The sequence below is a fragment of the Alosa sapidissima genome, chromosome 23 (assembly GCF_018492685.1).
Source record: "Alosa sapidissima isolate fAloSap1 chromosome 23, fAloSap1.pri, whole genome shotgun sequence".
Lineage (NCBI taxonomy): Eukaryota > Metazoa > Chordata > Actinopteri > Clupeiformes > Clupeidae > Alosa > Alosa sapidissima.
Window position 1 is genome coordinate 22,306,342 of NC_055979.1, and position 27,392 is coordinate 22,333,733.

The 27,392-nt window shown below is 42.1% G+C and overlaps 2 protein-coding genes across 3 annotated transcripts in view; both read left to right on the forward strand.

Moving 5' to 3' along the window:
- LOC121698274 (myosin-IIIb) overlaps nucleotides 1-25,621 on the forward strand; it is a 33,181-nt gene extending 7,560 nt beyond the window's left edge. The window contains exons 5-30 of one of the 2 annotated variants that reach the window (XM_042080228.1): nucleotides 944-1,046; nucleotides 1,480-1,636; nucleotides 2,583-2,685; nucleotides 3,180-3,305; nucleotides 6,742-6,850; nucleotides 7,201-7,317; nucleotides 7,420-7,520; nucleotides 8,504-8,590; nucleotides 9,301-9,366; nucleotides 9,618-9,731; nucleotides 10,056-10,167; nucleotides 10,454-10,497; nucleotides 10,720-10,776; nucleotides 12,224-12,343; nucleotides 12,735-12,820; nucleotides 12,998-13,045; nucleotides 13,380-13,427; nucleotides 13,740-13,831; nucleotides 14,920-15,102; nucleotides 15,255-15,382; nucleotides 15,631-15,797; nucleotides 16,088-16,177; nucleotides 16,493-16,658; nucleotides 18,953-19,252; nucleotides 23,407-23,476; nucleotides 25,367-25,621. In XM_042080228.1, the coding sequence (XP_041936162.1) occupies nucleotides 944-1,046; nucleotides 1,480-1,636; nucleotides 2,583-2,685; nucleotides 3,180-3,305; nucleotides 6,742-6,850; nucleotides 7,201-7,317; nucleotides 7,420-7,520; nucleotides 8,504-8,590; nucleotides 9,301-9,366; nucleotides 9,618-9,731; nucleotides 10,056-10,167; nucleotides 10,454-10,497; nucleotides 10,720-10,776; nucleotides 12,224-12,343; nucleotides 12,735-12,820; nucleotides 12,998-13,045; nucleotides 13,380-13,427; nucleotides 13,740-13,831; nucleotides 14,920-15,102; nucleotides 15,255-15,382; nucleotides 15,631-15,797; nucleotides 16,088-16,177; nucleotides 16,493-16,658; nucleotides 18,953-19,252; nucleotides 23,407-23,476; nucleotides 25,367-25,374 (2,802 nt within the window). In that variant the 3' untranslated portion in view covers nucleotides 25,375-25,621. Of the gene's footprint in view, nucleotides 1-943; nucleotides 1,047-1,479; nucleotides 1,637-2,582; nucleotides 2,686-3,179; nucleotides 3,306-6,741; nucleotides 6,851-7,200; nucleotides 7,318-7,419; nucleotides 7,521-8,503; nucleotides 8,591-9,300; nucleotides 9,367-9,617; nucleotides 9,732-10,055; nucleotides 10,168-10,453; nucleotides 10,498-10,710; nucleotides 10,777-12,223; nucleotides 12,344-12,734; nucleotides 12,821-12,997; nucleotides 13,046-13,379; nucleotides 13,428-13,739; nucleotides 13,832-14,919; nucleotides 15,103-15,254; nucleotides 15,383-15,630; nucleotides 15,798-16,087; nucleotides 16,178-16,492; nucleotides 16,659-18,952; nucleotides 19,253-23,406; nucleotides 23,477-25,366 lie in introns of both variants that reach the window. The other variant, XM_042080227.1, reaches the window with a different exon arrangement.
- A 93-nt stretch (nucleotides 25,622-25,714) lies between these two features.
- Nucleotides 25,715-27,208, forward strand: ccl27b (chemokine (C-C motif) ligand 27b). The gene is made up of 3 exons (XM_042080235.1): nucleotides 25,715-25,945; nucleotides 26,496-26,610; nucleotides 26,712-27,208. Exons 1-3 carry the CDS (start codon nucleotides 25,894-25,896, stop codon nucleotides 26,827-26,829), a joined length of 285 nt encoding a protein of 94 aa, XP_041936169.1. The 5' UTR covers nucleotides 25,715-25,893; the 3' UTR covers nucleotides 26,830-27,208.
- Nucleotides 27,209-27,392: the final 184 nt, after the last annotated feature.

Consider the following 27,392-nt stretch of genomic DNA (forward strand, 5'->3'; position numbering starts at 1 on the left):
ACATCCTGTTTCCCATACTGTGGCACTTCCTGACTTTCTAATTTGGCATATATTTGGGTTTTTATAAGGGATCCCTAGTCACACACCCAGTCATAGGCTCAGATGATGAAGGATAAGGGCCTTATGCTCTCTGCGAGTCCCTCATGAAATTGAAATCCTTTGCAAAGAGCTTTGATCCTCCCAAGGCTCCTCTGGGACCTGAAATAAACATCAGAATAACAGTGAAATAAACATGCAGATAACACTATCAGCCACTGGTCATGTCTCTTCTTTTTTGGAGCATGTTGTGAAGGTCAGTTAAAAGTCTCGAGCAATAACTGCTCCAATGTCTCTCTGACCCAACACCAAAACTGTAACTTGTTTGTACCCAAAATGTGCTGAATGTATTACAAATTGGGGGGGGGGGGGGGTATATGAAAAATATTCTGGTCTGATAAAGCATGGAAATAGGACGTTTTTAGTTGGGACTTCAGTGGAAATGTAGCCGTTTGTGCCAAACCAAAAGACTGGCCCTGTTTATTTGGCATTGTTTTGAAGACCACAATAGAGGCACAAGCAGACAAAAATGCACTAACACAGCAAAATAGAAACCGTGCAGAGAAAAGAGATCGATAGAGGCCCTCTTCAACCAGGGATTTACTTGTATTTAGAAGAAAGCAATGCATAGTAGTAGACCCACAATAATGACTCTTTAAAATATTGTAATAAAATAGTGTATGTTGTGTGGTACAGTGAAATCCCTCCTTAAATACCTGTCATATCTTTACATGTAGGCATTGTTTGTTGAGTGAGGCGTTTCATGCACTTTCATTCCAAAATCAGGTTTGTCAGCTATGGCAGTCTATTTAGGGTTCATGTCGTGTCACGTCATAACCTGCAGTGCATTTGAAGACTAGCTACTTCTGAGGGACAAATGAGTCATGTGTTTCCCTGTGGTCCACAGGTGAATCCTCTTCTGGAGGCCTTCGGGAATGCCCAAACGGTCATGAATGACAACAGCAGTCGCTTTGGGAAGTACATCCAGTTACGCTTCTTAGGAACCTCAGGTGAGGCCCATTACAGTTTCAAATGTCTAATGTCTATTGGCTCTAGACTCTATTTCCTCAACAACACAGCCTGATCCCAAGCTTCACCTGCCGACTCGAGAATGCAAACTGCCCTTAACCTCTTTAGTTTATCATGCAAATTTCCTCCCGAGTGAGAGATTTCCTTTATCTGCTAGGCTGCAGACATCAGATTACTCTTAAGACCACAGACCACACTCTCTTTTTGCTTTTACTGTGTAGTCTATCTAGTTCTCCACACTATAGACCACAGACTGATATTGTCTTAGACACTGTCTGACCATCTGTCTGCACCATTTTCACCATGCATTTCCCTACCCTTCCCTACCCTAGTTTTTGGATACGTCTCAGTACTTCATACAGCAGAAACAGTCCCTCTGACAATATCGCTTGTGTTAAATCTGTGTTTGTGCAGTGAAAGGAGCCAAGATTAACGAATACCTGCTGGAGAAGTCGCGCGTGGTGCAGCAGGACGAGGGCGAGCGCAACTTCCACATCTTCTACTGCATGCTGGCGGGCATCTGTCCCGAAGACAAGGACATCTATGGTCTCCTGGAGCCCCAGCAGTACAGGTGAGCTGCTGAACAGATGTGCGGGTCTATATACTCCTGGAGCCCCAGCAGTGCAGGTACAGGTGAGCTGCTGAACAGGTGTGCTGGTCTGGCCTGGCCCTGGTCCTGCCTACATTTTGTATTGAGTGTTTATTGGGGTTTTTTCCAGTGTGGATAGCACTATTTTTATAATGGATGACAGGAGATAACTCCGTAGTTTATCAAGGGCATGAAAAGAATCCTTTTGTTGATCTCATAAGAGCCAAACCAAATGGAGTGTCAAGTTGTCAAGGCAGAACAACAACACTGAATAACAATAATAACAACACTGGTTTGAAAGCAAGTGTGTAATAATAGGCCTTCTTAGAAAGTAGTAGTCAGTCATTGTGATCCTACATATTTATGAGTCGCCCATAACGTCACAGGGCATCTGTGCTGTGTCACTGACTTTGGTTTCGTTCTACACCCTGGTCTCACCCACCCACTCAGTACATCACGTATTTCATCAGCTTTTATGGGCTTCACGATCAGGTTTGAGTCAAGTGTCATGTGTTCTGGTCACGCCTCAAAACTAGTCGCAGGCTTTCAGTCAGGTGTGCCTAGAGTTCCCTTGAAGAGTGTTTAAACAGGTGAAGTGGGTGAAGTGTTTGTTGATACTGTAGGTAGATGTGGGTCAAAGGTTGAGCTGATCCGGCTTGTGATTACTGTTTACTGTAATTCAGGACACTTCTAGTTCTACATTTCTGCACCTCTGTACTTTATTGCACTGTGAATTATGGCAGCGGCTTGAATGTGTAATAATGTTTTCCATGATCCATCATTGATAATGTCCAAACTTAATAAATAACTTAGAATTTTAAGGAAGTACAAGCATGAATGAAAAACATGCCTGTCTTGTATACAGTCATTTCTTTTCCCTGAATCTATCTGCTATATGAATTGATTTATCTGGGCTTGTGTCTCTCAGATACCTGAATGGTACATCCCTGTCAGATGACATGGTGAATCGCTGGAGCAAGAAGTATGCAGATGTGTGTAATGCAATGGACATGGTTGGGTTTGAAGAGCAGGTAGGCATCTTGTGTAGAACTTCATAAGCACTCAGCTGGGCTCTGGTCTTTCCTGTTCCCTCAGAGTTCCCGCATAATCCTGCTGCGTAATTGTTCAATGGCAGCTCACAGAGTGGTCTTCCTCTACTATCTTCATAACTTCCTGTCTGAAGTTATAACTTCCTGCCCTCTTGTGTCCCTGTTATAACTTCCTACTCCCTTCCTGTCCCTGCCTTTTTATCCATTCTCTCTCTTTCTTTCTTTCTCTTTCTTTCTTTCTTTCTTTCTTTCTTTCTTTCTTTCTTTCTTTTCATTCTTTCTTTCTCTTTTTTTCTTTGTCTTTTGCATTTTCTTTCTCTTTTCTCCTTTTTTCTTTCTGTATTCTGCATTTCTCGCTCTCTCTCGCGCTTGTAATATGTGTAAAAACAATATGTATGACCAGATTCAATCACAAATACTGAACGAACCTTAAACCCTTATTCCTAAACTAGTGTGAATGTGTTTTTGTCCTGCAGGAAAAGGTGGACATGATGACGATCCTGGCGGGCATCCTGTCTCTAGGCAACATCATGTTTGAGCCTGGGGAGGGTGATGCCCTAAAGGTCACCGAGTCGTCTGTGGGCTGGCTCAAGGCGGCTGCGGTGAGTTTAACCAAATTGGCGCAACTCTCACTCTCTCACCCTCATACCTTTTCAGTGTTTCCCACAGAATTGAATTATATTTGTGGTGGTAGGTTTGCAGAATTAACTTTATAACAAATTAGTTATTCTATGCCTTCTATGCCTTGCAAGATTGTTAATGTTTACTTTAAACGTGCATGTAGGTCCGTTGAGAGACAGAGAGACAGAGAGGCTGCACAAAGGTGCACATTTAAGCAATATAGCACGAGTGAGAGTGGGGTTGGTCAACAGCAACAGCCGTGGGAATATCCATGACCAATCCCACGATCACGAGTGCTATATTGCTTTTATACAACAATTCTACCACAAACTAAATAATGTGAAAACACACCATTATTGTTTAAAAATGTTAATTTCGACATTGTTCTTACGCATCAAAAAATTGTTCCCTTTTCAATAGACAGCGTCTTGGTTGCTAGGTAACCAACATTCCAGATCCCTCTTTACGGGTCTTTGTGGTTTACGTGTCTTCTTGAAAGAAATGTTGAAAGTCGGGCTGAATCACATTCATATCTAGGTTTGCTGCATGCATGTTACAAGGACACTGGGCCATGTCATGTAAGGGACATGGTACTGCAAAAAAACGGAAGCATAGTCTACATTGCAGAACCACTCAACTTATGGTGAATAAATGTTACACTACTGTGTACAGCCTGATGTGACGATGCTAGTACATTAGCAGCGGTTAGCTAATTATGCTAACGTTAGTTATCTACAAGTCTCCTCCAAGTGACAATCATATTATACACAATGCTGGCAATGCTGAGAACAATTAGCATCCTCGTTTATCTTACTTACATTGAGTTGACTGTGTGGCTTAATCCACAGATGTGGTGAAGCACTGTTTCGTTATGGTTTGCTAAGGAGTAACCCATTGCTTGAAATGGTGGAGAGCTGGGATGAGAACATTGTCTGAGTTGAAATGTCCAGGGATGTTCCAACTCGTGGAACGTCTCTCGGCCAATCAGAAACATAAATAGTTCCATAGAACCCAAATAGTACAACATGGAAAATCATTGTGCGGTGGTCAATGTTGACATTGTGGTGGGCCGCCACAAATAAGTTTATAACACTGCTTTTTCCTTATTGCACACGTAGCAACATGCTGTTCTATTGCATCATATTTCTTGTAGAAAGTAGAAATGTCTGTCCGGCGTCTGACAAAAGCTCTGCCCAGAACGTCGCAACCACATTGCACACACACTGCACGCTGCACTAGGCGTTTCGTCCAGTTGGGTCATGGTGTCACTTTGGTCTTCATTTCCCCCTCTGTCAACTTTGTCCTTCTCACCCTTTACTCTTCCTCTCTCACTTCTTCTTTCTCTCACTCGTTTCCCTTCTAGCCCCCGTCATGTTCTCTCCCCCCTGTCTTCTACCCCATAATCTCCTTTTTTCTTCCCCTTCCTGTCATTTTCTGTTCCTCCCTTCTCAGCTCTTGGTGTAAAAAATGTGTGTCTTGTTTCTTGATTCTTATCTTCAAAAATGTTCTACTACTAATTGATATTATCAGTAATTTCCCCAGTTGGTCAGTTAAGGATAATTCGTTTCCCAGAAAGCTTGGGCCTATTTGAGGACGGAGCATTTGTTCTAATTTGTTTGTCAGCTATGCTATGATATTATATGTAACTGACTGTTCTTGCTTTGCGCTCGCTGGACACTGTCCCAGAGGCGTGGAATAACAGGAGATGAATGGCTGGACAGTGGCGGAGCAGGGAAGAGAATGGAGGCTTTATCTGGCCTTTTGCATACAACGCTAAACAAACACCATTATTGTTCGCTTGAGTGGCTGGCCCTTCGGCCGGCAGTAACCCTATACCGCTCACAGCTGTTGACTCCCGCGGTCTGACTGGGGCCAGTGTTTTGGGTGTCCGCGCACGTCTCCATCTCGCCTCCCGCCCGGCTGTTTCGGAGCGCTGAGTTACTGCCCTCTCCCATAAACAAACCCTCCTACGAGATGACGGATCCTGGAGGCAGGGCACGGCACCCACCCCCCCCCCCCCCACACACACACACACACATACACGTCATACCCCACCTTCCACCCAACACATCTGGCCTTCCCCGATAAGACATGGGTGGCTTGAAAAAGGTCAGGCAGGGCTATATTTGGGCGCTGATTCAGGGGGAGTGCAGGCCGCAGGTGAATTTATGGCCGGGTCATGCATCTCCAGATGGCGGGAGGAAAGGGACTTAGTCATTCGGCGGTCCAGGAAACCAGGAAGACGCAACAAGGACTCCTTTCCATGTGTGCGTGTGCGTTTACAGTACAGATGTTTTTCCTCCAGATCGTCTCGCAGGACAATGCATGTTTATGATTGGTCAGCACTAGAGTTGCCTGCAAGTACAGTTGCCTGCAAGGGTCTGGTCTTTTAAGGAAGTATAGTTTTTTTTTTTGCCATTTTATGCCCTTATTGATACAAGGATACAAGGAAGTTTATTGTCACATGCATATAGTTACTGGAAGTAAGAAATGCAGTGAAATTAAGTCTATTTGTGCATTTATGGGGGGGTAAAAAGTGCAGTAGAAGAGGGGTTTAGTAGATTAAGTGGCAAGGGCTGCATAAGAAAGGTGGGGGAGGATTGGGATGGGGGGGGGGGGGGGGGCACCAACAAGGAGCACCCAAGAGCAACAGGGGCGAGGAAAAACTCCCTTACCAAGGAAGAAACCTTGGGCAGATCCACGGCTCAAGGGGCTAACCCAACTGCCAGGGGTCTTGGTGTGTGTGTTGGGGGGATGACAAGGGAGATGGGATAGTGTGCTGTGTATGTGGGGAGAGGGCAGTGTGCAAAAGGACAGTGAAGAGAGTGAGAGGAAGTGAGTGGGAGACATGGTGTGGGATTGGGAAATTACTTTGAACCCGGAGCCCCAAATTTGGCAAACAGAAGCGAACGTTCGTGGTGAACATGTTTTCTTTGAACAGTTAAATGTGAACGATTTGGTGTTAACATTCCATTGTAACGGTAATTACATTGTTGCCTTTGTCAAACTCATGTCCAGTTCCACTATATGTTCGTGGAGAACAACCTCCCCAGACTGTTTGCAAACGTTCGCTAACGGAAAACTGTTTGCAAACATTCGCCGATGTTTGCGAATTTAAATGCACCTCTGGTGTAGGAACTAGGGGAATTGGGGAAAATATCTAATTGCGATTGTTGTGACATTGCGATTTGTGATATGATTTTTGAATGTCAATGAATTGATTCAATTCAATATTGCAAATGTCTCTTTAATTTGTGCCACCCCTGATTGGTGAGCACGCCTGGTGCACAAGAAGCACAGCACCCCGATCGACTATGAAACTCACCAATCAGAATTTCAGGCATATACATGTATTTGTTTGCAAGTTTGTACTTATGGCATGGATGTCTCTGTGTGGGATATTTTTTCCCTTCTCAGGGCCAGTTCGGGGTTCAGGAAGAGGAACTGCTGAAGAGTCTGACCTGCACTATGTCAGTCACTCGAGGGGAAGCCATCAGGCGCCTGCACAGCCAGCAGCAAGCCGAGGGTGAGCATCAGCTTCCTGGCTCAAAGGGGCCCAGTTTCACCACACACTTTTCAGACACAGGCCCAGTTTCTCCACACATCCACTCACTGGCTGTGTTGTTTAAACATATCTGCATGTGTCATAGCTTTCTGTAACTCTTTATGTAAGTAGAGTATTACGTAACTGTGTGTCTTTATGTCTATCAGTAGATATCCTCTAGTGCCTCCAGTGGTAATAGGAAGAAGAAACTATTAAACAACCTTCCCTGTTACTAAACCTCAAAGGGTTTTGTGGCGTTGTCTTGTTTCATTCTAACTGATTCTTAGGGGGAATTTGAAGTCATTTGAATGTTATCTAACTTCTCTTTGCAGATGCCCGAGATTCCATTGCCAAAGTTGCCTATGGAAGAGTGTTTGGATGGATAGTCAGCAAAGTCAATGAGTTACTTGCCCCAAATGTAGATCCAGATGTTGAACTCTGTGAAATTGGTACGTTTTGATAGTACTTCACAATAGTACTTCACAGATCACTTTCTTAATTGACTATCACATCACATTACATTTCCTTTTTTCCCATGTTATTACTTCAAGGTATCCTTGACATTTTTGGCTTTGAAAACTTTGCTGTAAACCGGTTCGAACAGCTTTGCATCAATCTGGCCAATGAGCAGCTACAGTTCTTTTTCAACCATGTGAGTCTGAATTCCAACTTGGTTACATCAAATCCAATCAGCCCTCCTACTGTTTCAAAGAGCATTAGTCTGATGTGCCGGAGGGATGTGGGCTTTTTCAGATCAGTGCAACCTGAAACTGTTAAATGGATGCTCATGCTCTATTGAACTCCTGAGCTTTTAGCACCCTTTCCTGTGAAAACGATAGCCATGACTTTACTTTCATTGGGACAGATGTGCTTTGAATAATGTGCTCAACCATGACCGATATGCTTTGTTGTGGTGGGAAGTTTACACTTGATTTATTTCAACTGTAGTTACACCTGTGCAGGGGAGTGCATTACCTTACCAGGTAGACACCTCTCATATCATACATTTGAATGACGATGGAAGGAGCTGTTGCAGTGGATAACTGATAGGGGGCAATATAATTGTGGTCCAGAGAAGTGAGATCAGTGTTTTCAAAGGGCGTAACGTGCTGTAATCCACTCAGCCGACGGCTCTTCCCCTTCTCTCAGGCTCCCGAGACATGGATTCCCAAGAACCACACACACAAACAAAGACCAGGAACGCAAAATTTCACAAAATCTTTCCCAACTAAATGTCCTTGTTTAGAGCATGTTTTGGTCACTCAGCTTGTGGAAAATGTTGAAATGACCACAGTTTTTATTTCACCCGACACACAGGGGGCAGGAAACGAGTTTTAACAGCAGGAGCTTTTCCATACGTGCTAGCCCCACGGGAGGTTATGGTTTCCTGGTAATAACCTGTGGTGCAAGAACTTTTTGAGGCCTTGAATTTGTTTCCACTGTTCAACAATTTAAACAGACCATGGATCTTGTGGCTAAAGCCATTTATCATCAATAACGTGTATTCTTTACACGAATCCCAGGAGTAGCTAGTGGGGTGCTGGGGAGTTGTGTGTGTGTGTGTGTGTGTGTGTGTGTGTGTGTGTGTGTGTGTGTGGAGTGTGGTGACGGTGTGTGTGCCCTTTTCCCCTGTAGCATATCTTTCTGATGGAACAGAGGGAATACAAAGAAGAGCAGCTGGACTGGGAAGTGATCTCATACAAAGACAACAAGCCCATACTGGTGAGAGACCGCTAAAAACTCATCTTTCACACTCTCTTCTTTATCACTCGATCTATCTTCCTTCCTTCCCTTCTCTCTCTCTCTCTCTCTCACTCACTCACTCACTCACTCACTCACTCACTCACTCACTCACTCACTCACTCACTCACTCACTCACTCACTCACTCACTCACTCACTCACTCACTCACTCACTCACTCACTCACTCTCACTCACACACACGTACACCCCGAGACAGACACTGTTTTTCTTAGACAGCTGATTCTGTTTCTGATGACCGTCTCCCTGACTACTCTGCACTGCAGAAAGAGAAAATGCTTGTACTGTTTATGAGAGGCAGTGATGACTGAAGCAGAGCTCAGCGTCATGCCATTTATCCATTCATCAGATCTGAAACATGCCATTTGCGTTGTTGGTTGTCTTTATCATTGTAGTATTTGAATGTAGCAAATAATGTTGCTACTTCTCTGCTGTTAATGCTGTGAGCGAGGTACTTTCCCTGCCCTCCTTAGTTAAAGAACTATACTGACCCACAAGGTTAACACAAAAAAGGCAGTGGGTGTTTTGTTGTTCTGTTTTCTATCATCTTATTGTTATGATAGGTCTGTGGTTTAGTGTGCCATAGACACAGCAGGAAGCAGTATCCATCCTTTTAGGAATGTTGGTTGGAAAGTGAACAAACTGCAGACTGATTTATTAATGTCTCTTTAGGACCTCTTTCTCACCAAGCCCATCGGGATCCTCTCACTACTGGACGAGCAGAGCGCCTTTCCACAGGTATGTGGGTCATGTGACCTCCCACAGTTGCTGACTTCAAAGTTTCCACGGAAACTGGCTGAAGTCCCACTGTTCCCAAAACGGCATTAAGGCCTTCTTTGCTGTAGAGAATTATAAGAGTAGAGGGTGAGTTTTAAAGAAGAAATGAATTGGACTGTTTGCGTGTGAGTGAGTGGGGCAATGCACTTAAAGTTTGTGTTTTTCTGGGAAAGCCAGATCAAGAATAATGTTCATCTGTTTCTCCCTTTTAGGCTACAGATAGAAATTTTGTGGATAAACTTAACAGCAAGTTTAAGTCGCATCCCAACTATGAAGTGGTGCGCAGCCACAGTCCTTCATTCACGGTTGTGCACTACGCAGCAAAGGTGAGCATAAGGAGGTCCTATCTAATAACCTTCTATTAAGACTTGGTTGTACATGTAGATGTTGTCCAGAATTATTTGGATTTGGAAACTCGTGATGTATACATTGCTGTGATTGAACTCAATTTTCTACGCATTAGCACAACTCCACACTGAATACTACATTTCAGTTTATGTTCTTTCGTTTCTGTGCCTCACAAGATCTTGGGGAAAAAATGAATCATCTTCTCACCCCTCCTTTCTCTCTCCTGTATTTCTTCCATCTCATCCCTCCTTTCTCTCTCCTATTTCTTCCACCTCCTCATCCCTCCTTTCCTAACCCTGTAGGTTCAGTATAACAGCGTAGGTTTCCTGGAAAGGAACAGGGACACCATCCCAGCCAGCATCAGAGGCCTCTTCATCAACAGTGTCACGCCACTCCTCAGCCTGCTCTTCGCTGGTGAGTTCTCCCGAGCTACCAACTCTGTTTAAACTTGCACGTGGTGCCTCTGAATTTGTCATCCGTTTATCCTTAGGCCAGTAGATTCTATGCTGAAGTGTCTATGAGAAGTTGCCATTTTATTTTGAGAGAGACATTTTGGGGCATGGTGTGTGGATTCTTGGATTGTCTGCGATTATTTTTGATAGCAATGCAAATGAAGGCTTTTTTCTCATTCTACAAGGTTTATCACATGTATCTGCATGTGCCCTCTAAGATATATCTCTGTTTTTTCCTGTTTTTGTAGCTACGATATCTAGAACAGGAACTTTGATGGCCCGTAAAGCTAAGGTATGACTACATGCTGAACACTTCCTTTGTTTTGTTTTGCACAAAGATCATTTGTCTACATAAATACAGAACTAGTGTACTGTAGTCCAATTCAAATTACTTGCATCTTGGCCCAATAAAGAATGCGACCAGATTAGGAGGGACCCTGTAGAGAAGTGTTGTAACCTAGGTGTTGTAACCTAACCGATCCTAATAGATTGCACTTCCTGTAAGCTTGCACAGATTGCAGAGGACAACTTCAACTCAACCAGGAAACAATCTGTTGGGGCTCAGTTTAAGGTAGGATCAGTGTTGCTCATTTCCCTACTGGTGGTGATGTAGTTTACATGAGCAAGTATGCTTGCAAGTGCGTTGTGTGCCTGTGTGTGTGTGTGTGTGTGTGTGTGTGTGTTAGGGCTGGGATAAACGATTATTTTTTAAACGATTAATCTAGCGATTATTTTTTCGATGCATCGATTAATCTAACGATTCATTTTTTCAGTCCGATTCGATTTCGATTCGATTATCTCCCCATTAATTGACTAATAGCAATTTATACATGTTGATTTGATCTGAATGGGGAAAAAAAAACATGAATTCCTTAACATTGCAATATATGTTTATTGCTCTTAAAAATCCAAAATAAAAGACTATACAAGTGCAAAGTAATGCATTCTTAGTCAGAGGTAGCATTCAATAAAGTTCAGTAGTGTATAGGTCTAATTGAGTGCCTGTCACTTTAAGACGTTCGTTCCCTTGCAATTGTAACACTAACGTAGTTAAAACGCAGCTGATGTATGGATGCAATTCATAACGTAGATAGATAGATACATACATACATACATACATACTTTATTGATCCCCAGGGGAAATTCAAGAACTAATGTAGTTAGTTCAAATAGCAGTTTGTACTTCTCCTTGGGACAAGCACTTTTGAGTCTTGGAAAACACTTTTCCATTTACATCGGGATTTTGCAAACATTCAGTGTCAGAGTCAATAAAATGAGCCCTGAGTAACGAAATTGACAAGCAGCTGTAAGTAAGCATGCCAAACTCAACAAACAACAACAAACAGTATTCTAACGTTAGCTTTGAGATGCTTGATTGCATAACTTAACTAAGTTTAGTCTCCTTAATGTACTATGTTGTGATAAGACCTTAGCAGCAGTTTTGAACAAGCATGGTCATGATGCTAAGCGGATTTAATAGCAATTTAGCCAGCCGTGTTCTATGCAATGCTTCTATGTGGCAACAACAATCCTTCAACAATCGTGACTATTTTGTCTTAAATGCACATGCAGAGGAGGGGCAGCGGGCTCGTTATGAGAGAGAGCAGGCGGGGCAGGGAAAGGCTGCGTGCGTAAAAAGTGCAGCTCAAAGGATTTTGTCTTATCTTTAATTTAAATAGTACAACATAGAACATCAATGTGTGACGGCCGGTTTTGTGGCGCCCCACTACAGATCAGTCAACTATGGGAAACACTGAAGGTGTAAAATTCACAAATCTGACAAATCGACGCGCATATTTTGCGTCGACGTATTTTTTGCGTCGACGCAATCGTTTACGTTGACGCGTTGTCCCAGCCCTAGTGTGTGTGTGTGTGTGTGTGTGTGTGTGTGTGCATTTAATGCAGGTGTATTTTTGCCTTCTTTGTCATCTCCCTGTAACAAAAGTTCAAAAGAATTGTAAAGCTTAATAGGAAAGTGTTGGAGGGGTCATGGTGTATTTTGTTGGGTGTGTGTGCAGCATTCTCTTGGGGTCCTAATGGAGAAGATGTTCAAGGCCAGCCCTCACTTCATCCGCTGCATAAAACCTAACCGAACAAAATCCCCCAACGACTTGGACAGCAACTTCGTCATGGACCAGGTCTGCCCAACTGTTCCTCTTTTGTGTTTTGTGTGTCATTTGAATATGTATGGCTTCAGTGAGTTTCCCATTTACTTCTGTCTGTAAGACTTTGACATATCCTAGGCCCAGTGTCTGATAGCGATGTGATTAGGAAGTTATATATAGATACTTTACCGGGAATAACTTTGTACTTAGATATATGTGGGCAATAGGCCACAGATATCCTAAGGTAATTGCACTGCCTGCCAGGACAAAGCAGTGAACCACACTGTCTGAAAATGAAACCTTAGAAGCCAAGGCGCCCTCTAGTGTGCGTTATTGGAAATTACTTTCCCCATTGAAGTTAAGTTCATGGATGTAAAAGCACAGAGTTAAGTAAGTTTCTCCTATTTTGCCATTGTTTCTGCAGCTCCGGTACAACGGCTTGCTAGAAACCATCAGAATACGTCGAGATGGATTTTCTTGGAGACCGACCTTCAAGGAATTTGCAGAGAGGTGAGTGAATGTTTGGTGGGTTGCTTACTCGTCGTAACACATCGTCCTCACACAAGCTTGACACGTGTTATGTGAACAGTGCATTAATGTCCCAGCTCTGAAGTCAAATCAGCATTGTTGAGGAAATGTGAAACTGATTGTGAATCAATGAATGTTCCTCTTTTTTTGTTTTATCAGGTATAGCCTCCTACTGCTCAAAACAGATATACCTCCCAATAGAGAAAGGTATGCTCACCACTCGAACATGCACGCACATGCACGCACCCAAGCACACACACACACAAATGGGAACTCGGCCATTAAAATCACAACGGCCTATGACTACAACTTCTGCTTTTAAAACATTCAATGCAGAGCACTGTAGTCACAGTCAAGCTACCTTTTGAGTTTGTCATATTTATCATACTTCACATTGGAAACTGTCATTTTACTGTAAATAGACAGAGGAGAGCAAAATCTTCTACTATGCAGTGCAAAAGCTGAACGCTGTAAGCTTGCTTTGCATTTCTCTCCTGCCTGTCTGCTGATCATGTTTCCACACTCTCCTTTTGATTTCCAGCTGCATGTACATCCTCAACAACACAAGGCTCACTGGCTGGACGTGTGGGTGAGTATGAGATCCAGTATGACACCATCCAGTATGACACCACCCACCCCACACCCCACCCTGAACAGGTTTAATGCTTTAATTAGCATTACCACTGAATTAGCAGGGTGATACCTAGTACTGTATATAGTCTCACACTTACACACAAACACTTTCTGCTATCAAACTGAGAGTGATAAACAAACAAGTCTTGTCGCTGACGCTCTCCCCCACCAGTGTCCTCTCCCTCGTCCTTTCACTTTCTATGAATTATTGATTGTTACGGGTGATTAAAACTGTGTGTGGGTTTTTCTTTTATGTCTCTCATGACAGGTCGTCGCGTTTGTTCTTTAAGTATTGGCACCAAGCAGAGTTGGCTCGTCTTCTTGACAGACTTGGGAGGGCCGCCATTGTCATACAGAAGAGTATGTACGGGTTTGGTATTTACTGGAAGTTGGGAGTGGAGGGGGAAGCTTTGTTTCATACATGCCCGAGGCAACGAAAACATATAAAAGCATGCCAAGCTAATGAATGACTCCAGTGCTGTCTGTCACTTTCATCACTCACTAAATTATATTTTATTTGGCTCACCCACACCTGATTCGCTTCTTATTTTCGCTTTCCAGCCTCAATGCCTCTTAGTGGTTGTTGTGTTTAGGGTTGTTTTTGGCCTCCTATCTGTGAAAGGGATTTGTTATGATGAGTTTGAAGGTTGTTTTATTGCAAGTGCTCTCAAGTTGCCAACAGCTCTCAAGAACTAAACTGAACTTCATTTGCACTGCATTGCATTTTTGAATGAAAGTGAAATGGGAATGTGTGGGCATATGTGAAGTTTTCTGCAGTTGTTCAAACCCATAACACTGGTTCCAGCAGTGACCAGGGATGTATATCTGAGCTGCTGATCTAAATTATTATACATATCCGTGAAGGTCCGTCCACACTGGCAAACGTTAACTAAAACGACAAAAACAAGTTTTAAGTATTGCTGTACTTAAAGCAACACCAAAGAACGGCGGTAGAATATGTTGCATGATTTTATGAAAGTACGATGTATTGCGACATCAGATGCAAGTCAAATTTGTAGTTTCTCATGTCTCATTCCATCGAACTACTGATCCGCTACCTGATCCGGCAAACTTACATAGTGCGGTTATAGCCGATAGAGGGCCGCGAAGCGAATGCAGAAAGTGCTGTTCACCCTGTTACGAGTTTATGAACCACTGAAACGATTTTGGAAACATTACAAAAAACTCTTTGGTGTTGCTTTAAGAATGACAATGTCAGCACTGCATATTATAATGACCGTGACATGAAGAATGATATATTTGGGGATTACCAGAGTAAGATTGTGAGCGATAAAAGTGCTGACAGCCAATCAGAATCCACTCATGACCAGGAGGAGACTTTTGTTGGTCAGTGTGGACTTTCATATTGTTATAGTTACAGTTGTCTTCGTAGTTGTTGTTGTTTTAATTTTGATAACTTTTAATAAAAGTGTGTGTGTGTGCTGTAGACTTCCGTGCGGAGATTTGCAGGAAGAGGTACCTGCAGCTGGTGGAGGAGATGCGGAGACAGATGCAGGCCCAAAGAGAGGAGGAAGAGAGGCTGCAGAGGAAGGAGGAGGAGGAGATGAGGAAACAGCTCCTGCTGGAGGAGGAGAAGAGAAGACAGCAGCTCATAGAACAGGAGAACAAGAGTGAGTTCACCATGCCTTTGTTTCTTATAATCCGAGTAACAGTTTTGTAGCTTACTGTATTCATATGTTTGCATGAGTGTTATTTAGAGATGGTGTGTATTTAGAGAGTAACGTGTGAACGTTGCGTTGACGTTCTGTCTGTTGTATTTTAGGGCCAGTATCTCCGCCCGTTCCACTACCCAGGAAGAAGAAGCCAGAGCCCAGGCCTCGCTCTTTCTTCTCAGGGCCCCAGTCAGCGCACCTGGCCCCTGTGCCTCGCCCACGCAGCAAGCTCTTTGAGGTCAGGACATACTACAAAACCCATCATGCCTTTCAGTTTTCATACCAGACCACTGACCATTATAGTAAAATAACTGTCTCTCTAGCTACATATTTTTGTCATTTTAATATGAATGGAGTAAGAATTTTAAGCAAGTCTGGAATATTGATGCTGATCACCAGTGATACCACCAGCGATAATGTGTGACTTTTTTTTATTGGAAGCCATTTTCTGAGTTTTAACTTTCTGCTCCGCTCTTCTCTGGTAAGGCGACGCCCTTTGATAACGATCTAGCGGGACCAGCGCACGAAGAACGTGCCAAAGAGAAGCACAAGCAGCGGAGGAACACCATCCGATGGTTCCGTGAGACGCAGGCCGGTAAGGTGGTGCAGAACGGAGAGTTCCCTTGCTGGTTCCACGGCATGATCACGCGCCGGTGAGTCGACCAATCAGAGTACACAGTTTTGGCTCTCAGCTCTTTTTTTTCTCAAGCCCTCAAGGTACTTATTATAAAGCTGGGAAAGTCAACAGTCTTCTTGCTGTTGGCTTACCTAAATGGTAAACCAAGATCCATCAATCAACTCTATGTTTTAATCATTACAAATTTGTGAGGGGGATTTTCAACTTGTCGTGGCATTCAGCACATTTTAGTTTGACGTTTGAGTCTGTAACACTTGTGTTGTGGTTGATGTCGGACGTCTCTCAAGCAGTGCATTATTTCCTCAGGCAAGCCGAGGACCTCCTCACTGACAAGCCCCTTGGCTGCTTTCTTGTCCGCGTTGGGCAGAGTCGGGAGGGATACACTCTCACATTCAGGTACGGGAGAGTAAGATAAAGGTATATGCAAGACTACACTACTTTAAGTCTGTGCTTGTCATATGAAGTTGCTATAAAAATAGATTTGACTTGACTGGACTTTACTTGACACATCTCATCATTATTTGGCTAAAAATGCGTCAGCCAAATGTAATGTAATATAATTATTACGCTGGTCTTCAGTGTACAGTGGCCATAAATAACGCTTGTAAAGTATTTATGGCTTGTGAACTACAGTATCTATGAGGGTGATTACATGAGACTGTGGAGCTGTCCATCACACATCTGACCTTTTGACGTTTCTTTGGTGTGCAGGGGAGCAAGTCGCTGCCGGCACTACATGATTGAGATGCAGTGCAATGGGAAGTATGTGATCCTGGGGGAGGACCGCGCCCACCCCTCGCTCACGGACCTGGTGCAGCACCACACGCAGGTGGGCATCAAGCCCTTAATGGAGCTCCTCACTGTGCCCTGTGGACAGGTGAGTACAGCCACTCACTCACTCACTCACTCACTCACTCACTCACTCGGTGCTGTTAATGAACTGGTAATGCAGGGTGCTATGCTAATAGTTCCCAGGTTGAGGGATCAAGTGTCTGATAAGAAACACTACATATACTTAAGGCCCATTCACACCAATAACGATAGCTATAAATAAATATTGTTCTCGTTAATATGAATGCAGACGTTCACACATAAACTATAACGATAACGACATGAAAAACGATATCATTGGGGATCACTTTCAGAGCGATTTTCAGAATGATAAAAAGCTAATAGCCAGTCAGAACCCATTGAATTTTAACCGTCACATTCATTAACACAAGGAGAGACTTTGTTTATCGTTGTTCAGTGTGAACGCTTTTATCGTTATGGTTATAGTTATCGTTATCGTTCTTGGTGTGAATAGGCCTTTAAAGCTACCTGTAGGTTATATGGATTTATGGGTATGGTTATGGTTCTTGGCATATGGCTTGTCATACAACAATAATAAATCAGAAAACATTATCAGAAAAATTGTTTGAAGTAGTCATATAGTCTACAACCTCAAATCAGAAAAAGTTGGGACGTTGTGTAAATGCGAATATAAACAGAATGTAATAATCTACAAATCTCAAACTCATATTTAGTTGCAAAAAGGACACAGACATCATATCAAATGTTGAAAATGACATTTTCAATGAAATAGTTAAAATGTATGTTAATTTTGAATTTGATACCAGCAACAAACGGCAAAATTAATTTTGGGGTTTCTAAATGACATCTGTGTTAACTGTTTAGCAAAAGGGTATGAAAAATGTGTGAACCCAATGAAAATGTGTGAACACATTCGCAAGAGATGACTTCTGCTGTACAAAGAAAGTGTTCATGAAGACCAAGTGGATCCCAGTTTCAAAGCAGTCAATCAAGAAAAACTGTAAAACCAGACCTGTTTATGGAAAGAAAGTCATTGTATGAGCTCAGGAAAACCTCTGATAACCATTGTCTATGAGCACAGTTGGATACTCAATTCAGGTACTGTATGCTAGTGTAAACTTTACCATGCAACAGCCAAAATTGTAATTAGACAATACAGAATATACCATTCTAATAGAATTAGATGATACAGAAATACCACTGTCTTATCTGGACCTGAGTTTGTTTAACATGCACTGAGGTAACGTGGAAAAGGGTCCTGTGGTTAGACCAATCAAAAATTTGCAATTTGGACTCATCTGGGCTAAAGAGGAGAGGGCCTATCCAAGTATCCAACCTACCCAACTTGTGTTAGTGCTCAGTTCTAAACCCAACATCTATGACTGTGTGGAGGTGCAATAGTTCATACAGCATGGGTATGTTGCACTTCTAGCCAGGCACAATCAATTCTGAATGATGTATACAGGTTTTGACCAACATATACTGCCATCCAGGCAATGTATATTTCTGGGAATATTTCAGGAAAACAATGGCAAAATGAATTGCAATGCACATATTTAAACAGTATTTCTCCATAGAGGAAGAGTCCAGGTGCTAAAATGGCCTGTCTGCAGTCCAGAAATTAGGTGCATCATGGAATGAAAAACATGATTAAGAATACCAATTACTGTTGAGCAACTGAAATATTGTATTGGGCAGGAATTCGACAAAATGTCATTCTCAAAACTCTAGAAACTGGTCTTCTCAGTTCCTAAACAGAATTTTGTTAAATGAAGAAGTGAAGCGGCACAATGGTAATCATGCTCCCATCCCAACTTTTATGAAACATGTTGCTGGCATCACATTCAAAATGAACATATTTTCCTTGAAATAGTCAACATTTTCATTTTCAACATTTAATATGTTGTCCATGTCCTTTTTGCTGCTAAATATGGGTTTACGAGACTTGCATATTATCACATTCTGTTTTTATTTGCATCTTACACAACGTCCCAACTTTTTCTGATTTGGGGTTGTACATTTAGTAGTGAGAATGGTAATCATTTTACAGAATGTTTACAATAGCAATCTGTCACAATAACAACAATCATAAACACATACAAACCATGACTCTGCAACGAGACCAAGGAGAATGGGTGTTGTTAATACCCCCCTTAAAGTTTTCTCCACTTTGTCCTATAAAAAATGTGAGTCCTCATACCAACAAAAAAAACTTGTGTGTTTCTATTGTGGTGTTTTTATATGTGTTTATGTAAGTGCGCGTGTTTGAGCATGTATGCAGTAGTATGTAGTATGTGTAAGCTTGAGGTGGAATAGAGATCGTTGTGTGTCTGAGTGTTTGTATGTTTTGTGTATCAGTCATGTGACCAGCAGCCAGACTACGAGGAGCTGGAGTACATGTTGCCATCCCCTCCCGAGCATGCTCACCGCGGGCCGGACCCTGTGGCGCAGGAGCTGCAGGGCCTCTTCATGCCCCCGGACCAGACCTCCGGAGCGCTCCATCCCAACAAACCCCCCGTGCTGCGGAGGATATCAGACCACCGGAGGCAGCTGGATGCCCTGTCCAACCAGCAACAGGCCAACCCGAAAGACAAAGCCAGACCGCGGCTGTACCCCTCCATAAGGCTGGCCATGAGGGAGATTCAGCAGTTACAACAGGTGTGTGAAACATCATTCCCTGTCATGTCTGTTCTTTCAACATGGGTGTTAACGTTTGTTATGGGTTGTAACAATTGCTCTTGGCTAATTTTGCTATGATGTATATTGATTGTATTGAAAAATCTCTCACCTCCCAATACACCATCATCAGAAATATTTGTAAGTTAAGACATGTACAGAAACAGTCCTCACTTTGTGTTTTACTAGTTTACTTTCTACTTTAACTTTCACCAATAACTGTTGTTTAACAATGTCACATGTTGGTATTTCTGAATTCATATGAAGGAATGTGTACATACAGTTTTGCTCAAATCTCAGATATTCTACTCAGTCTGCTGGTATGTGCTTTTAGCTTCCTATACCAAGCATACAAGTACCGTATTTTCCGGACTATAAGTGACACTTTTTTTCATAGTTTGTCTGGTCCTGCGACTTATAGTCAGGTGCAACTTGTATATGAAAATATATAATTGAACATGTTTTTAAATGTTAATTTATATTAATTGACATGAACACTACATGAAACATTACCGTCTACAGTCGCAAGAGAGCGCTCTCAAATGCACAAGTTCTGTGCACTTTCGATCAGAGATGCCTGAAACACGTGCATACCTAAATCCTCATATTATGGCCGGGATTCTATTTATAGCCGGGCCTCAGATACGGACAAATAAAGGCCAGTAATAATTTTATTTTGATTTAACTTAAAAGAGCTCTTCTTAATATTTTATATTGTTGGTTGGTTTGATATTGTTGCCAATGAAAAGTCATTGTCCTACACCATGAGTCTCCAACACGTCGCTCTCAAGCTACCAGTCGCTTGCCCCCCCCCCCCCCCCCCTCTGAGCTTGCGAGAGGCTGAGGCAGTAACCTAGCCTGGGTGCCATTCCGAACTTAGTCCCGCCCACAACATTTGAGGTCGGGAAGTTCGGTCTGGCATTGCTCCATTGTGGAGCAAGTATGCTCGCCCTAGATCGGGCGGACCATTCAAATTGGGCTTTACGATGATGGACAGGTGAGCAACAGCGCCTGGTCTATCACGTCATCTGAGCACGCTTAGATTAGGTTTATGTTTGAAACAAAAACGCTGTGGCTAGAAGGATACATGGCTTTTGAGACCCCATATGGAAAATGCATATTATTTAATGAGGTTTTATCACTGAAAACGATTATTTCTGAAAACTTTGGCCAAAGTTAACTCATTGAGTGCCAAAAACGTAATATTACGTTTTTAGCTTTTTTTTTTTTAAATTACGAAACTAGACGCTCTTAACACACCTTATATGTGATTTTGGGAACTCTGTGATTAATGGAAATGAAATATATGACGATCGAAAACTCATGAAAACGCACAATTTGGACATTTTATCATAACTCGGTTGCCGCTTTGGGTCGAATCAGTGACGCATGCACGTCAGATCAAAACCAGGCCATTTTCGTAGGTCTATCACTAGGTGGCAGTCTCGCCAGGTCTCGCTGATCACTTCCCGGAAAGTTTACACAAGTAAGTAACAGGCAACACTTCATATTTCATGAAAGACGTTATATCTCCATTTCTAGAAAAAAAAAACAGCGATTTTGATGAAAACTAGCCACTGTTTAGCTTGGGATTTCTCAGGAACAGAGGCGTGTAGAAATACACAGTTTGCACCCACCGAGAGCTCACCTTTTAAACGAGCCATTGTATGTGTTCATAGCTATAACACAGAATATGCTGTGGCTGTACAAAAATCATCAACAATGGTCTAGATTGCTGGCACTCTAGGACAAAGCTCCCAAAAACAGCTTGGCATTCAATGAGTTAAGAAGTGGGAAAACTCGTGGTTTCACTTTCATCAAGGGAAAACAGCGCTGTTGCATTGTGACATGTTCCCTCGTTCATTTGAAATCTCTGATTGACCACCTGTTTGAGGGATTTGCGACAGCCTTTCCCAGCTGTTTAACATGTTTGTAGCATATCAGTGTTCAATTATTAATCAGAATTATTTTTAAAAACAGAGGGGATATAGGCTATCAGTTTTTTCCTAACAGCCTACCCTACTACCTATCTCTTAGATTTCGCTAATGACTGTTGTAGCCTAGGCTAGGAGTTATTTACGGCACTAACTTTTACAAAAGACCAGAAAAAAATGTTAAGGCATTTGTGGAGAAGAAGGATGGTTTGTGTGTTTTCTTCCTACACCTCACGGTAAGCTATTTTGTTGTTTGATTGGTTAGGTCTATCCAATTGAGTGCAGAGGCATTCCCCCCCTGTATCGGTTGAAACACGCCCCATAATTACGTCCCAATGGAGCAGTATCAGACTCATATTCTGACTAGAATTGAGTATGACTGCGTCAGGCTAGCAGTAACCTCCATTTAAACACAATTGTTGCTGCCAGGCATCAGCCTACGAATTTTATAAAAAAGTAAATCATGCATAATTAAAAAAAAAAAAAAAAAAAAAACTCATTCAGGCCGCTTCATTATTAGATTAACATTATCAGACACTGCTGTAAAATGTGTGCGGGAATTTCTCGCATTATGATGGCTAGAGTTGCAGGGCTTTTATTATTATGTGCAATACTTAATAACTTATGCGCAATATCCGCAATCCCACGCTGAATTTTAGGCCCTGGTTTTAAATGCGCATCTTTTTTTTCTCTCGCTCTCTCGGAGGTGGCCTGCCGAGCATTTGCTCTGCTGCCAGCTTGTGCCAATATATCGTCCAAAATGCTTGATTGCATTGCATTCTCCACATTTTTAGCTACATTTTCATGTACCACATCAGCGTTTTTGTTCAGTGAATCTTTTGTAAATTGCTTTACAGTTAGCGTCGGGCCCTTGTTGACAGCTTTCAGCTTGCCTCATCAGCTTGCCACTATTCACTCCTTAGTCTTGATTAACATTCTCGGTAGAATTCTCAATATTTTTGGCCTCTATGTGTCCAGCTAGATAGTCTGTCTGTTCTTGGTCTTGGATTTTGTGAAATAAATTTCTAAATATCACCTGCTTGCTGCAGCTTCGGTCTGCTCGTCCTTTTAAAACAGCATCTTTTTCTCTCGTGAGCATTTAATCTGCTGTTGGCTTGTCTCTCCACATCACCCATAATGCTTGATTGCATTGCATTCTCCACATTTTTAGCTAAATTGTCATGTACCACATCAGCATTTTTGTTCAGTGAATCTTTTGTAAATTGCTTTACAATTATCGTTGGGCCTATAACCCTACTCTTAAGGCCTATTCACACCAAGAACGGTAACGATAACTATAACTATAACCATAACCATAACGATAAAAGCGTTCACACTGAACAACGATAAACAAAGTCTCTCCTTGTGTTAATGAATGTGACTGTTAAAATTCAATGGGTTCTGATTGGCTATTAACTTTTTATCGTTCTGAAAATTGCTCTGAAAGTGATCCCAACGATATCATTCTTCATGTTTTTATTGTTAGTTTATGTGTGAACGTCGTCATTCACATTAACGAGAACCTCAGCTTCGGTCACGTCCTTTTAAAACCATTTAATCTGCTGCCAGCTTGTGACTCCACATCGCCCAAAATGCTTGATTGCATTGTATTCTCCACATTTTAGCTAAATTTTGGTGTACCACATCAGCCTTTTATTTCAGTGAATCTTTAGACTAAATTGCTTTACAATTACCTTCAGCCCTCCTCTTGGCTGCCTTTACTTCTTCATCTTCATTAACATTAATCTTTTTGGCCTGAATAGTACAGTTACATAGTCTCTGTCTGTTTTTGATTTTGGATTTTGTGAAATACATTTCTAAATAAATGCGACTTATAGTCTGGTGCGACTTATATATGTTTTTTCCCTGGTTTTGGAGTATTTTTTGACTGACGTCCGGAAGTCCGGAAAATACGGTACCTCATTCGTGCCAGCAGTTAGACTTTTATGACCCAACCTATTGTTTTGAAACAAAGTCCATAGTCAGGGACTTCAGAGTCAGTTGCATGAGAGCTTTCTTTCTGTTTATTTTATCCTGTTCAAACCCATTCAGAAGGGCCTCTGACATCTGGGCAAAGTGCCCATCACCACATCATTATTATTATCATCTTGTCTGTCATGATGGGCGTTTCTATTAAGTCTACTAACTGCAGTTAAAAATCTTCCTGTAAAATTAACTGGTTTGTTTTTCTTCTACTTTCAGCAATTCTCTGACAGTGCTGAACAGACGGGAGTAGCTCCAGGCTATCTCTGGGCACCCGGGAAGAGGACAGGTGTGTTCTACTTGGGAGGTTTTGCAAACATGATATTAAAAATGCCCCCATAGTGTAGCACTGTACTCTCCAGAGTTCTCCTTTACAGCTTGCCCAAGGCAACATTTGTAAAATGCAGGCATACATTTAAGTATTATTTATGCGCTTTATGACCTCAACATAATTTTTGGAGTTGATAGTGCCATGGTGACTTTGTTGAACTCCATATACTAGGCGTGTTTAGGTGTCATAGCTCTTGTCGAGGTCCTTGTGTAGTTAACGGGGCAGCCGTTCCCACTGGTCAGGGCTTCGGGCTTGGAACCGGAGGGTTGCCAGTTCGATCCCCGACCAGTGGGAACGGCTGAAGTGCCCTTGAGCAAGGCACCTAACCCCTCACTGCTCCCCGAGCGCCGCTGTAGCAAGGCAGCTCACTGCTCCAGGTTAGTGTGTGCTTCACCTCACTGTGTGTTCACTGTGTGCTCTGTGTGTTCACTAATTCACGGATGGCTTAAATGCAGAGACCAAATTCCTTGTGTACACAGGTATACTTGGCCTAGAAACCTGATTTACATTTACATTTAAACATGTTAGCTAACTCCCCCAAAAGGGAATCTAAGACACAAGGCATGTTTGTCCTCTCAATGCCTGTGTGACTAGTAGATTACCATGTAATTTGGAGGATTATTGGCTGGTTGATTGGTATTGGTGCCCGCAAAGTCCATTCCTTCACAGTATTAAAGAAAGCGGTCATAAAAGTATATGTAAACCTTCTTGAATAACTGTGATTCTTATCCTCAAGCTTTTAGAGTAATACTAAGGAAAAATAGTTATTTTCTCTTGTTCTTGATACCAGGCTTTAGCGTGCCTTTGCATGCTCATTGTGGTGCTGGTATTAAATGTGGCTTTTTAATGAAAGACTATGAAGACTGTAGAAGGATTGATCTAAATAAGATGTCCATCAAACACTTCTCAGGTCTTTGAAGACATCTCCCTCTGTTCCCTGTAGTCTGATATCAAACACTTATTAAGCTACCCATCCTATTATGCTGTGTTTGCATAGCTGCTGAAACACTGAATTTCCCCTTGGGAATGAATAAAGTATATTTATCTTTCTTTCTATCTATCTGTCTCTAATTCAGAAAATAAATGGGACAAGGCGACAGCCAGGGCAGTGTTATGTCCAGTGTTTCCCATACATTGACTTATTAGTGGCGGCCCACCATAATATCAACACTGACCACCACACAATGATTTTCCAGGTTGTACTAAATTGTGCTTAAATCTGGTTAGCATCATAACCACGCTGTGCTAATTTGTTAAAAACTGTTGTATTCAAGTTAATTCTGCAAACCTACCACCACAAATGGAATTCAATTCTGTGGGAAACACTGATCACATATCACATTGACTCTGTGGCCTCCTTTCTTTAAAGCAAAGAGGCCCGGGCGAGTTGTCAACCCTGGATCTATATTGTCAAGTGACATTGGTCGGGTCAAGACATCATGTTCTCCAGCAATACAGTCAGGAGGAACAGGATATGGAGTCTTTAGATTATTATGAATATTTGACTGACACCCAAAAGTAGGCTAATGTTGCGGGGGGATCAGGAGGAGCCATATATGGTGTAGGTTGGTTCTGGGTTTTTCTAACCAGGGCCATCAGTCGTTGATGTGCTTCTGTGCTGCAGATGTCCTTTCCCCCAAAAGTTTCCACTAACCATCTGGGGTTTATTTCCCATTTTGTCTGATATCTATAGAAAAATGGGAAATTGTGGGTGTGGGTAAATGATGGAAAAGCTCGCTCAGCCACGTGTGTGTGTGTGCATGTGTTCGCTTAACACCATATGGAGCTGTCACTCACCTGGTGGCTTATATAGGGGACTAATATGTCCAATATTTTTTTATTCTACAGATTCCTAGCATTCAAAGAAAAGGGACCGAACAGAACAACACTTCCTCGGCTGCTGCTGAACCGAACTGGACAAAGTTGTGTGTTTGAGACACACTTTAAGAACAAATTGTGAATAGAACCTTTTAATAGTGCTTGAAAGACTTTATTATTATTGTTTGAGTGTTTTGTTCATGTGTATTTCATGTGTTTATTTAGTATATTTAAATGTAAATTATGATTTTCTAATGCACTGAAATAAATACTTCAGTTTTTAAACATTGGTCATCTTTGCATGCATGGTTAAGAAGTCTAAATGTGACAGACAGTAAGTAAAAGATTCACTTTTGAGGTCAGAAGAAAATCATGTTATTTCTTCACACACATTCCACAAGATATTTTCTAAGATATTGCAACATAACCTACTTGATGACTGAAAGCTACCTTGGGGCGTGCCATCTCCATGCAAATATAAGCAGTTCCCTCTGAGGGTGTCTGATCAGACTTGTGCTTTGCTTCTCATCATCTCGGTTTCCTCAAGAACTATCCCAATGGATTTCAGGGCTCTTGTTCTGATCCTTTTTCTCTCCTTGCCCACCATAGGTAAGACACACAGACTGGTTTCTCCTTTAGACTCTTGTAGAAGTTAAATTGACTTCATTCCATTGTATCTTTTTTTGTTATTCATTATGATCTCAATTGGTTGTAGAATTAGTATTTGACTTTCATTAGCCATATTCTGGGCAGCCGTGGCCCACTGGTTAGCACTCTGGACTTGTAACCGGAGGGTGCCGGTTCGAGCCCCGACCAGTGGGCCGCGGCTGAAGTGCAAGCAGGTGAGCAAGGCACCTAACCCCTCACTGCTCCCCTAAGCGCCGCTGTTGTAGCAGGCAGCTCACTGCGCCGGGAATAGTGTGTGCTTCACCTCACTGTGTGCTGTTTGTGTTTCACTAATTCACCGATTGGGTTAAATGCAGAGACCAAATTTCCCTCACGGGATCAAAAAAGTATATATACTTATACTATATATATATATATATATACATATACTATTCTCTATAGTAATATTAATGTGAAATGAGACTTTATATTTGATAGATAGTCAGGTGGAGTTAAATTTAGGATTACACTGATATCATGACTTTTTCTTAAGGGGCCATCCCAAAATGCTGTGTGAAAACTCCAATTGTGCCAATCAACATTCTGATGATGGTAAACAAATATGATGTCCAGAGCAGCTACGGTATCTGTGACATTGATGCCGTCAAGTGAGTGCTTTACAGTCATGAGCCATCCATAGGCTATACACCAATGTGTGAAAATATGTTAGGGTGCAAAACATGCATGTAAACGGCATTCATCTCACCAGATTGCATGTGAACGGGAAGAGGTACTGTGCTCACCCAAAAGTCATAAAGATCCTAGAACTGCTCGAGGAGAAACGGCGACAGCGGCGACAGGCACGTGCCAGTTGGACGGGTATTTGAGGATGATGCCATCCACGGAGTCGTCTTCCTTCTGTTCACTCTTTATTTGTGCCATATGCTTTACAAATATACACATGAGCTTAATTTAGGAGAGGGGTTTATTGGAGAGAGGAGATATGCTCATATATATTTAACTCAGTTGTTTAGGCCTACTGTGAATAAACTGGTTTGGGTTTGGGAGCTGATTGGGTATCACATTCTCATATTTCCCTCTGCTAGAAATGTTAAGGTTGATCATTTTGTCTCAAGGCAATTTACATGTTTATGGAGATATTATTTTTTACTGTTTTACTGTGTTTTCACCATTCATATCCAACTTCATTAATTCTATCCATGAATGTGTGTACTGTAATTGATGCAAATAAACTATACAACTGGAGCTAAGGAATACATGTTGTGGCATTAATAGCGTCTCCTTGGCTCTATAATTAAGTTTGAGGGTCGACTTACAGTACCCTATTGTCAAATAAATCAAGGCACAGTTAGCAAAAGACCATCTACCTGTACAGGTTCCTGTGACGGGTCTTGTGAGGGCATATGGACATGCTATGAAAGTCTTGGGA